This window comes from Piliocolobus tephrosceles, chromosome 21, assembly GCF_002776525.5.
Source record: "Piliocolobus tephrosceles isolate RC106 chromosome 21, ASM277652v3, whole genome shotgun sequence".
Taxonomy (NCBI): Eukaryota; Metazoa; Chordata; class Mammalia; order Primates; family Cercopithecidae; genus Piliocolobus; species Piliocolobus tephrosceles.
Genome location: NC_045454.1, coordinates 3,796,503 through 3,808,775, shown reverse-complemented (window position 1 = coordinate 3,808,775; position 12,273 = coordinate 3,796,503). Strand labels below are relative to the sequence as shown.

General features: G+C 40.9%; 1 protein-coding gene across 1 annotated transcript in view; it reads right to left on the bottom strand.

Annotated features, from left to right (window-relative positions):
- Positions 1-10,106: 10,106 nt before the first annotated feature.
- Positions 10,107-12,273, bottom strand: part of LOC111532176 (zinc finger protein 773) — a 2,675-nt gene continuing 508 nt past the window's right edge. The window contains 3 exon segments of the mRNA XM_026457578.1: positions 10,107-10,498; positions 10,500-11,589; positions 11,754-11,844. Of these exon segments, the coding sequence (XP_026313363.1) occupies positions 10,414-10,498; positions 10,500-11,589; positions 11,754-11,844 (1,266 nt within the window). The 3' untranslated portion in view covers positions 10,107-10,413.

Here is a 12,273-nt window from a genome sequence, read left to right as displayed (position 1 = left end):
ATTTTTTTTTTTTTTTTTTTTTTTTTTTTTTTTTGAGATGGAGTCTCGCTCTGTCGCCCGGGCTGGAGTGCAGTGGCCGGATCTCAGCTCACTGCAAGCTCCGCCTCCCGGGTTCACGCCATTCTCCTGCCTCAGCCTCCCAGGTAGCTGGGACTACAGGCGCCCGCCACCTCGCCCGGCTAGTATTTTGTAATTTTTAGTAGAGACGGGGTTTCACCAGGTTAGCCAGGATGGTCTCGATCTCCTGACCTCGTGATCCGCCCGTCTCGGCCTCCCAAAGTGCCGGGATTACAGGCTTGAGTCACCGCGCCCGGCCTAAAAATATCTTTATGAATGTAATCTTTGGCTATAGTTTTTCTCCACTATTATTTATTTCTGATTTTTTTTTTTTTTTTTTTTTTTTTTATGGGGTTTTTCCCTTTTTTCCCCGGTTGGAGTGCAATAGCACAATCTCGGCTCCCCGCCACCCTCACCTCCCAGGTTCAAGCGATTCTCCTGCCTCAGCCTCCCATGTAGGTGGGATTACAGGCATGTGCCACCATGCCCGGCTACTTTTGTATTTTTAGTAGAGACGGGGTTTCTCCATGTTGGTCAGGCTGTTCTCGAACACCCGACCTCAGGTGATCCGCCCACCTCAACCTCCCAAAGTGCTGGGATTACAGGCGTAAACCACTGCGCCTAGCCAGGATCCTTGTATTTTAAGAGTTTTAAGTGCCGGGCACAGTGGTTCACGCCTGTAATCCCAGCACTTTGGGAGGCCGAGGTGGGTGGATCACGAGGTCAGGAGATGGAGACCATCCTGGCTAACATGGTGAAACCTGTCTCTAATAAAAATACAAAAAATTAGCCGGGCGTGGTGGCGGCGCCTGTAGTCCCAGCTACTCGGGAGGCTGAGGCAGGAGAATGGCGTGAACCCGGGAGGCGGAGCTTGCAGTGAGCCGAGATCCTGCCACTGCACTCCAGCCTGGGCGACAGAGCGAGACTCCGTCTCAAAGAAAAAAAAAAAAAAAAGAGTTTTACATTGTGCTTCTATATTTCCTTAAAATTACCTAATTTTAGTGTAATATTGCCAACTTTTAAGAGGCTTATTTTTTCAATGTATCAATAGCAATACATTTTGCCAAAACATGATTATGGACATGACTTTTACATATTTTTGTGTATATTTTTGCCTTGTATATACCCATACAATTTTTAATTGAAAATGTGTATAGACATAATCAATGATTTACATGCAGCTGTAAAAAATAATACTGAAAGATCCTGTGTATACATTATATTACCTAGTTTCTTCCAGGATAACATTTGCAAGACTATATTATAAAATCAAAACAAAGATATTGATAATGATCCTTTCCAATGTTCTCATTCAGATTTCATTACTTTTACTTATGTTTAGTTGTGTGTGTGTGTGTTCACATATGTGTCTAAGTTTTAAAACCACATGAAGACTTTTTTAAAAACATCTTGCCTGCATTGGCAATCATGCTGACACACAGTCAAACTCGCTTTTTTGTTCATTTCACCTTTCATTGCATGGATTTTTCAAATTTCACCTTGATTTAATGTTGTAAAAAAATTATGTACAGGCTGAGCGCTGTGGCTCACACCTGTAATCCCAGCACTTTGGGTGGCCAAGGCAGGTGGATCACGATGTCAGGAGATAGAGACCATCTTGGCCAACATGGTGAAACCCCATCTCCACTAAGATACAAAAAATTAGTTGGGTGTGGCGGTGCGTGCCTGTAGTCTCAACTATTAGGGAGGCTGAGGGAGGAGAATCACTTGAACCTGGGAGGCAGAGGTTCCAGTGAGCTGAGATTGGGCCACTGCACTGCATCCTGGCAACAGAGCAAAACTCTGTCTCAAAACAAAACAAAATAAACAAACAAAAAAATATTTAAATTTATGAAAAGACAAAGGTATAACAGAAGAAAACTGTATAAAGTATCAGTTCTGTCCCCTTTGTCTATCAGCACTCTGTCCTTTTATATGTTTTTACTTGCTTCAAAAAATATGTACACAATTCTGGAATGTGAATTTTTCAATGCAAAATATACCCTGGAACAGTTCTGCAACAATGCAATGTATGCATTCTTGAAAAACATGGAATTATGCAAAATACAAAATAAAATCACAGTTAAGTCAGTTCTGCAACAATGCAATGTACGCATTCTTGAAAAACATGGAATTATGCAAAATACAAAATAAAATCACAGGACTTATGGAGACACAAAATATCATCTGTGAAAGATAAAATATAGAAGTATAATAAGACAACACAATTTTACACTTGTAAAACATTTAATAAATAACTAATATGATAAATATGGCACTTTACTTAAAAAGCCTGAATTTTGCCTGTGAAAGTGGGAGTCAAGGGTTGCAGCTTGTGAGTTACTGTGAAGTGGTGGTAGGAGAATTACATAAAATCAGATGGAAAATGTAACACTAATATGGATGGGTTTAGCTCACACCATTGGGTGAACTGATGCTACCAGTAGATTTTCAAATTGTGTTCTTGTATGAGTTTTTATATTCCTACATAACTTATTTTAGCTGGGTACAGTTTTCTGCATTCATCTCTTTCCTGCAGACAAAGCAACAAGGAACAATCACAAATTTTGTGTTGTGTTCAAGGTGTTTCCTAATTTTTCAATGGTGTTGGAAAAATCCTGAAACAATACTGATGGGACAGACATACACAGATCTTTACTAATCTCTAAAGTTGTGGCGATCTGTTGTGCAGTTTTGCTGTCATTCATTCACTCAGACTCTTGTAGATGGACACTGAGGCTATTTCCAATGCAGTTTTTCAGGAACTGCCTTTGGGCAAGTATCCATAAAGTGTCAATGCTCAATTAAAGTGGGAAATATGCAATAGGATAAGCACAGAAAAGTACTCTCCATGGTGATAGTAAGACATCTGTTTTTTTTCCCCTACTTATTCTTCTGACTTCAACTGAAATCAACACATCCTAGGTATCAGGTAATTTAGTTTGAAAAGTTGAAATCTTCCTTGCACAGACTGGAATTGGGATCCTGGGAAATTCCTCACTCTTTTGTCTTTACAGCTTCCCTTTGTGCACTGGACAGAAGTTGAGACCCACAGACCTGATTCTCAACCAACCGACCTAAGGCAACTGCTTGGTCCTTTCCTACAAAGGGATACCTCAAATAATGGAGGCCTTTGGGTCAAAATATTTGCTGGATGATGCAGGATGTAAACTTTCTTTTATTATTACAGACTAGGCACAGGGGTTTCCTTCAGCAGTATCTGCCTCCTCAAGGCTTCCAAGCTATTAAGTTCAACCCCAGGATATGGAGGTGATGGACTTCAAGATTAGATCCCCAAAGGTCATTGGCTTCTCTTGTTTCTTGTGCTGGATTTTGCATCTCTTGATGAACACATGTATTCTTAAAATAGTGACTGGTCCATTGAACAGGAAAAACCTTAATGAAGAAACGAATTGTAGAGTCTGTTCCTGTGCAATTCAAGACAGATTTGGCTTACTCTATGCAATCACATATTTTTCCCCCGACTTTGTGAGTTTGGTTTTCATGGTCCGGGCCAGTGGCTCCATGGTCTTTGTCCTGCACAGGCACAAGCAGCGAGTCCAACACATTCACAATCACAGACTCTCCTCCAGACTTTCCCATGAGGCCAGAGCCACATACACTACCCTAATCCTGGTCTGCTCCTTGTTCACCTTTTATTCAATCTATAGCGTGTTAACTTGAGGATGACTTCAGCTGCAATCCCAGGCCATTGGATGGTGAACATCTCTGTGCCAGTGGTCTCATGTTTCACAGCATTCAACCCCTTTGTGCTCATCAGCAGTGACACTCGGGTCTCTCAATTCTGCTTTGCCTGTAGGACCAAGACAAATTGATTTTGTAATCTGATTACAGTGCTATGAGTCTGTTTTCTTCATGGCATGTAATCATTCATTTCAATATTTGTTAACATGTAGCAAACTATTAAATGGTAGAAATTTTGGATGCAATGGCAAATAACACCAGTTATATTCCTGCCCACATGGGGGACCTTATAATAGAACTAAAAATGACTATCTCAATTATACAAAGATTATCCAATCTCATTACGTTAGGATCTTCAGAAGAGAAGTTCAGGAAATTTTGAAATAGTGTTACAGAAGTAAAATTTTAACTTTAGAGAATTATGAGAAATGTCTCACTTTTATGAGGATACATGGAAAATTTTTTAAAATATATATTTTGAAACATAATTGGGTCCAATTCTCTCTGACAGAGGGAAAATCACCTAGAATGATCCCATACGGCCTTAAGGAGTTGGAAGAAATTGTGTGTGTTTGGAATGTAGAGAGATAGTAGAGTAGCAGAATATGAATCTAGAAAGGAAGTTTGTAGGTGCACTCTTAGGACAGGCTGAGAAATCTGAGCATTTGTTTAAAGAAACTGACAAATCCATGAGCTGGTTCAATCTGGATTAAAATATCAGTTGACATTAAAAATTATTTTTAAAAATATTTAATTTAAAAGTTTGTTTAGTTAATAATACCTTACATTTTATAGATTGTTTATTAATTAATCTTTCAAGGAAAAGCATTACTATCTAATGGCTGGCTTTAAGTTTCTAATATTTACAAAATGTTTCCCTCAGTTTGTTTTACACAAATGACCAAATTCAAAAGAGAAAAAAAGCTCTTTGTTGGAAGTTCTATTTTCTGCTAGTACATTGATCATATTCTGGTTTACTTATAGCATTTTCATTTTATATACATATATATATATATATATATATTTTTTTTTTTTTTTTTTTCTTTTTTGAGAGGGAGTCTCGCTCTGTCGCCCAGGCTGGAGTACAGTGGCCGGATCTCAGCTCACTGCAAGCTCCGCCTCTCGGGTTCACGCCATTCTCCTGCCTCAGCCTCACAAGTGGCTGGGATTACAGGCACCCGCCACCTCGCCCTGCTAGTTTTTTTGTATTTTTTAGTAGAGACGGGGTTTCACCGTGTTAGCCAGGATGGTCTCGATCTCCTGACCTCGTGATCCGCCCGTCTCGGCCTCCCAAAGTGCTGGGATTACAGGCTTGAGCCACCGCGCCCGGCCTTCATTTTATATTTTAATACGTGAAAACTCCTGATGAATTGTGCAAGTTCCTTGTATTTATCTATATAACTTCTGTAATTAGAATCTGTATTATGAAATGTCAATACCGTTACTTTTTATAGCAAATTTATGAGCCCTTACATCTTACTTAATTCAATCCCAGCACTTTGGGAGGGCAAGGCTAGCGGATTACTTGAGATTGGGAGCTCAACACCAGCCTGGCCAACATGGTGAAACCTTGTCTCTACTAAAAATACAAAAATTAGCCAGGCGTGGTGCCATGCACCTCTAATCCCAGTTACTCCGGAGTCTGAAGCAGGATAATCACTTCCACCTGGGAAGCGGAGGTTTTAGTGAGCAGAGATGGTGCCAATGCACTTCCGCCTGAGCAACAGAGTGAGACTCCATCTCAAAAAAATAAATGAATGAGGGCTGGGCGCGGTGGCTCACACCTCTAATCCCAGCACTTTGGGAGGGTGATGCGGGCAGATCACAAGGTCAGGAGATCCAGACCATCCTGGCTAACATGGTGAAACCCCACCTCTACTAAAAATACAAAAAATTAGCCGGGCATTGTGGTGGGCGCCTGTAGTCCCAGCTACTTGGGAGGCTGAGGCAGGAGAATGGCGTGAACCCAGGAGGCGGAGCTTGCAGTGAGCCAAAATAAAAGAGGACACAAACAAGTGGAAGAACATACCATGCTCATGGATAGGAAGAATCAATATTGTGAAAAATGGCCCAACGTAATTTATAGATTCAATGCCATCCCCATCAAGCTACCAAATGACTTTCTTCACAAAATTGGAAAAAACTGCTTTAAAGTTCATATGGAACCAAAAAAGAGCCCGCACTGCCAAGACAATCCTAAGTCAAAAGAACAAAGTTGGAGGCATCACGCTACCTGACTTCAAACTATACTACAAGGCTACAGTAACCAAAACAGCATGGTACTGGTACCAAAACAGAGATATAGACCAATGGAACAAAACAGAGCCCTCAGAAATAATACCACATATCTACAGCCATCTGATCTTTGACAAACCTGACAAAAACAAGAAATGGGGAAAGGATTCCCTATTTAATAAATGGTGCTGGGAAAATTGGCTAGCCATAAGTAGAAAGCTGAAACTGGATCCCTTCCTTACTCCTTGTATGAAAATTAATTCAAGATGGATTAGAGACTTAAATATTAGACCTAATACCATTAAAACCCTAGAAGGAAACCTAGGTAATACCATTCAGGACATAGGCATGGGCAAGGATTTCATGTCTAAAACACCAAAAGCAACGGCAACAAAAGCCAAAAATGACAAATGGGATCTAATTAAACGAAAGAGCTTCTGCACAGCAAAAGAAACTACCATCAGAGTGAACAGGCAACCTACAGAATGGGAGAATATTTTTGCAATCTACTCATCTGACAAAGGGCTAATATCCAGAACCTACAAAGAACTCAAACAAATTTATAAGAAAAAAACAAACAAACCCATCAAAAAGTGGGCAAAGGATATGAACAGACATTTCTCAAAAGAAGACATTCATACAGCCAACAGACACATGAAAAAGTGCTCATCACCACTGGCCATCAGAGAAATGCAAATCAAAACCACAATGAGATACCATCTCACACCAGTTAGAATGGCAATCATTAAAAAGTCAGGAAACAACAGGTGCTGGAGAGGATGTGGAGAAATAGGAACACTTTTACGCTGTTGGTGGGATTGTAAACTAGTTCAACCATTATGGAAAACAGTATGGCGATTCCTCAAGGATCTAGAACTAGAAATACCATATGACCCAGCCATCCCATTACTGGGGATATACCCAAAGGATTATAAATCATGCTGCTATAAAGACACATGCACACATATGTTTATTGCGGCACTATTCACAATAGCAGACTTGGAATCAACCCAAATGTCCATCAGTGACAGACTGGATTAAGAAAATGTGGCCCATATACACCATGGAATACTATGCAGCCATAAAAAAGGATGAGTTTGTGTCCTTTGTAGGGACACGGATGCAGCTGGAAACCATCATTCTCAGCAAACTATTGCAAGAACAGAAAACCAAACACCACATGTTCTCACTCACAGGTGGGAATTGAACAATGAGATCACTTGGACACAGGAAGGGGAACATCACACACTGGGGCCTATTGTGGGGAGGGGGGAGGGGGGAGGGATGGCATTGGGAGTTATACCTGATGTAAATGACGAGTTGATGGGTGCAGCACACCAACATTGCATATGTATACATATGTAACAAACCTGCACGTTGTGCACATGTACCCTAGAACCTGTATAATAAAAAAACATTTTTAATGAGAAATGAATGTTGACATTTGTGTTATTCCTAATGTTGGAGAAAATCAGCTTATCAAATATTTGATCACATATATGTCAAATGTGCTGTTAGCTGTTTTTCATAGATGTGCACCAAAAGGTGGAGAAAATCACTGTCTTGTTCTAGTTTGTAGAGTTTATCATAACCTAGTTTCGAATTTTGTAAAATGCTTTTATTACATTTTTGAGATTTTTATTTTAGTCTGTTAACATAGATTACACTAATAAGAGTTTAAATTGTTGATCAAACTTGAATTCTTGATAAACCTCACTAGGTTATGATTTATTATTGTTTGTATATGGAGGGATTCAATTTGCTAAATGTCTTTTTGTTTTTAGCATGAGTGCAAGTTTATTTAAAAAGGCTTTACAAGAAGAAAGAAAGGGAAGTATGCTTGGAAGAGACCCCAGTGAGGCGATTTGAAGGACGAGTGCCTCAATTTGCTAAAATTTTGTTAAGGCTCTGTCTATATTCATGTGGTTTTATTTAATGTCATTGCCTCTTTCGTGTCCTGTTAATGCTAACTTTCATATAGTTCAGAAGTGTTTGAACCTTTCTCTTTTCGGAAGAGTCTGTGTATAATTGGTATTACTTCTTCCTTTAATATTTCATAAAAGTTCTTACATGTTTTAGGAATGACCTTCAGTTGATGCCATCAAGAAAAAGGAACCTCAGTCCTACAACCACAAAAAACTTAAATATGCTAACAACTCAAAATAAGCAAGAAACAGATTCTCCGTGAGACTCTAGAAAGGAACACAATCATGGCAACACTTTGATTTTTACCCAGTGATGTCTCTATTATACTTATGACCTAAAGAACTGTTAAGATAATATATTTGTATTGTTTAAACCACAAGTTTTTGGTGATTTGCTGGGATAGCAATAGAAAGCTAATACATCAACATTATTCTGTGAGCATCTCTTTACTTTCCAATGCAGTATTTCCTTGACTCATGTTGTACCTTTTCTGCCACAATCAGAAAACAGCCTCTTCTATAAGGAGTTCTGGTTCCTTTTATTAAAAAATTATACAAACCAATAACTGGACATTAAATATGCTCAAAGCTACTGGAATGCCACTGCTTGCTAGGATATCTCACAAAAGATAGGGAGTATGTACACATTATCTATATAAATTGAATTCTTTATCTATATAAATTGAATTCTTTATTTGTAGGTTAAACCTACAAATATTTCAGAAGTTGGTTATTTAAAAAGATTCTCAAGACTACAGTAGCATACTCACATAAGGGTTTTACTTATAGATATGGTATAGTATGAGAATACAACACCAAATGCACATTGAATAAAATAATAAATGGATAAACCGGGCTTCATAAAATTAAGACAATCTGCTTTAGGAAAGATACTGTTAAGAACTGAAAACAACGTCAAGCATGGTGGCTCATGCGTGTACCCTGGCACTTTGGAAGGCTGAGGCAGGATGACCACTTGAGGCCAGGAGTTAAGAGACTAGTCTGTGTAACATAGCAAGACCACTCCTCTAAATTTTAAAAAAGAAAACAAAAGCCACAGACAATGAAAAAATATTCCCAACGCTTATATCAAATAAGGAATTTGTCTTCAGAAATATTAAAACTTGCAACCAACCAAATATTTTAAAAAACAGGCAAAAAATACCAACAGACATTTTACTAACGAAGATATATGAGTGACAAATAAGCACATTAAAAAAATGCTGAAAACTAAGTCATCGGAAAAACACAAATTAAGATCTACAATGAAATACTCATGCACATTTAGTAAAATGGCTAAAATGAATGGCCTATGATTTCCATACATATAAATTGTCAGTAATGTGAAGAAATGGAAAACCTAATATATTCCAGGAGGGAATATGAAATGCTAACCATTTAGAACACAATTTGGCAAGTAAAATTTCAAACATTTGGATCAACTTACAGAATAACTGAGGAGCTTTGCAGCCCTGTTACACAGCCAAACTGGTGAAAATTATAAACACACAATTCAGTCTCTGGAAATGGCCATAAGGGTGTACAGCAAATAAATATTTATTAAAGAAGGTCTAACATTCATAAGAACAGCAAAAGTCAGTCACATCTGAACCAAGACCACTCCTTTCCTCCCCCAACTCCAAACTCAGCGGGATTAAAACTCCATTCGACTGGTACAGCCAAGAATACAGGGCTCCCTCTCTCCGGAGCTCCAAGGCAGAGGGCTGTCTTCTCAGGAGGGACAATCTGTCAGGAATTCTCATCCTGCCTCCAGTGTGCATATTTAGATGAATGACATTCAATTGCCAGCTCCCTCATAAAGATCATCCTCAGAGTTTCTGGGTTTTTTGTTTGTTTGTTTCTTTGAGACGAAGTCTCGCTCAGTCACCCAAGCTGGAGTGCAGTGGCGCGATCTTGGCTCCATGCAATCTCCGCCTCCCAGGTTCAAGTGAATCTCCTGCCTCAGCCTCCCAAGTAGCTGGGACTACAGGTGCCTGCCACCACGCCCGGTTTTTTTTTTTTTTGAGACGGAGTCTCGCTCTGTCACCCAGGCTGGAGTGCAGTGGCACGATCTTGGCTCACTGCAAATTCCATCTCCTGGGTTCACGCCATTCTCCCGCCTCAGCCTCCTGAGTAGCTGGGACTACGGGTGCCTGCCACCACGCCTGGTAATTTTTTGTATTTTTAGCAGAGACAGGGTTTCATCGTGTTAACCAGGATGGTCTCGATGTTCTGACCTTGTGATCCACCTGCTTCAGCCTCCCAAAGTGGTAGGATTAACAGGTGTGAGTCACCGTGCCCGGCAAGGGGAATCATATTGAATCAGTGACAGTCTAAGGCCTTTCTCCAGTCTAAACTTTCTGGTGTTGAATAGGGTTAGGCCTTTGGCTGAGGCCTTTCTCCATATTCACTACATTGTCCACTCTGTGAACTGCCTGTCCAGTGTTGAATGAGTTTGGAAGTGTAGCTAATGGATTTCCATTTGTTACCTTCACGACTTTTTTCCCCTGTGAACTTTCTGGTGTTGCAGGAGGTTGAAATGCTGGCTAAAGGATTTCCTACAATCTCTGTATTTCTCCAGTGTGAATCCTTCGATGTTTAACAAGACTGGAGCTATGGCGAAAAAATTTCCCACATTCCCTGCACTCATAAGGCTTTGCTCCAGTGTGAACCCTCTGATGTTTAACCAGGCTGGAATTCTCACTAAAGAATCTCCCACATTCATTGCACTTAAAAGGCTTTTCTCCAGTGTGAACTTTTCGATGTTGCATGAGGCTTGAACTTTGGCTAAAAAACTTCCCACATTCGCTGCACTCATAAGGCCTTTCTCCAGTGTGAACACGCCAATGATTGATAAGGCTGGACTTGTGGCTATAGAATTTTCCACATTCACTGCACTTATAAGGTCTTTCTCCAGTGTGAACTCTCTGATGTTTCATGAGGCTGGAGTTGAAACTAAACAATTTTCCACATTCACTGCACTCATAAGGCCTTACTCCAGTGTGGATTCTGTGATGCTGAACAAGTGTGGAATTATGCCTGAAAGCTTTTCCACATTCACTGCATGTAAAAGGCTTTTCTCCAGTGTGAACTCTCTGGTGTTGAATGAGGTCAGCATTACGGCTAAAGGATTTTCCACAGTCACTACACCCATAAGGCCTTTCTCCAGTGTGAACTATTTGGTGTATAAAAAGGTTGGACTTATGGCTAAATAACTTCCCACATTCACTGCATTCATAAGGCTTTTCCCCAGTGTGTAGTCTCTGGTGCTGAACAAGTAAATATTTCTGCCCAAAGGCTTTCCCACACTCACTGCATTTGTAATGCCTTTTTCCAGCATGAAAGGCCTCCCTACTTTTGGAGCTCCTATGTGACTTCTCTCCCGTGTGAGTCACCTGGTGCTTGAGAGTAACTGAGCTGGTCGAGGGGTCCTTCCCAACCTCCCTGCTTTGCAAGGACTTCTCTGATAGGTGGACTCTGCAACTCCTCAAAACTGGGACTCTGCCCTGTTGTCTTTTTAAGGGTTTCTCTCCACAGTGCTGCTTCTGGTGTTGCTGAACGTTTGAACTGGGCACTTTCACAGAAGCATTCTGCTCAGGGGCCTCCTCGGCCTCGGCTCCATGCCAACAACCTGAAAGAAGAGAAATGCTGATGCAGTAAACGTAGTCTTTGGTGTGAGGAGACAGCACTCTCACAAAAGTGTTTGACACACTCAGTAATTAGTGCCTGGGACTGCTGGCAGAATGAGGGGGCTACTGCTTGGTGGGGAAGGGCCTGCTGTGCAGTGCTGAACCTGGCTAGATCACAGATTTGGGGAGGCCTCATGAGCACCAAAGACGCAAGGATGGGGTGTAGCACAGGGAGGAGAGGCAGCGTCCCCAACAAAATCCATTGCAAATCGCTTTCCACAGGACTTTGGCTGCTGGAGACACAGGAACATGGCACAGAAGGTTATGTCCAGGTCCAGAAAAAATCAACTGCAGGATGGGGGCGGTGGCTCGTGCCTGTAATGCCAGCATTTCAGGAGGTCAAGGCAGGTGGATCACAAGGTCAGGAGATCGAGACCATCCTGGCTAACATGGTGAAACCCAGTCTCTACTAAAAATACAAAAAATTAGCCGGGCGTGGTAGCAGGAGCCTGTAGTCCCAGCTACTCAGGAAGCTGAGGCAGGAGAATGGCATGAACTTGATAGGAGGAGCTTGCAGTGAGCCGAGATCAAGCCACTGCACTCCAGCCTGGCCAACAGAGAGAGACTCCGTCTCAAAAAAAAAACCAACTGGAACGAAATAGTTGCTGTCCAAGCACTATGCAAGGATAAGCGCCCACCTCACCACATATTCAGTGAAAGCC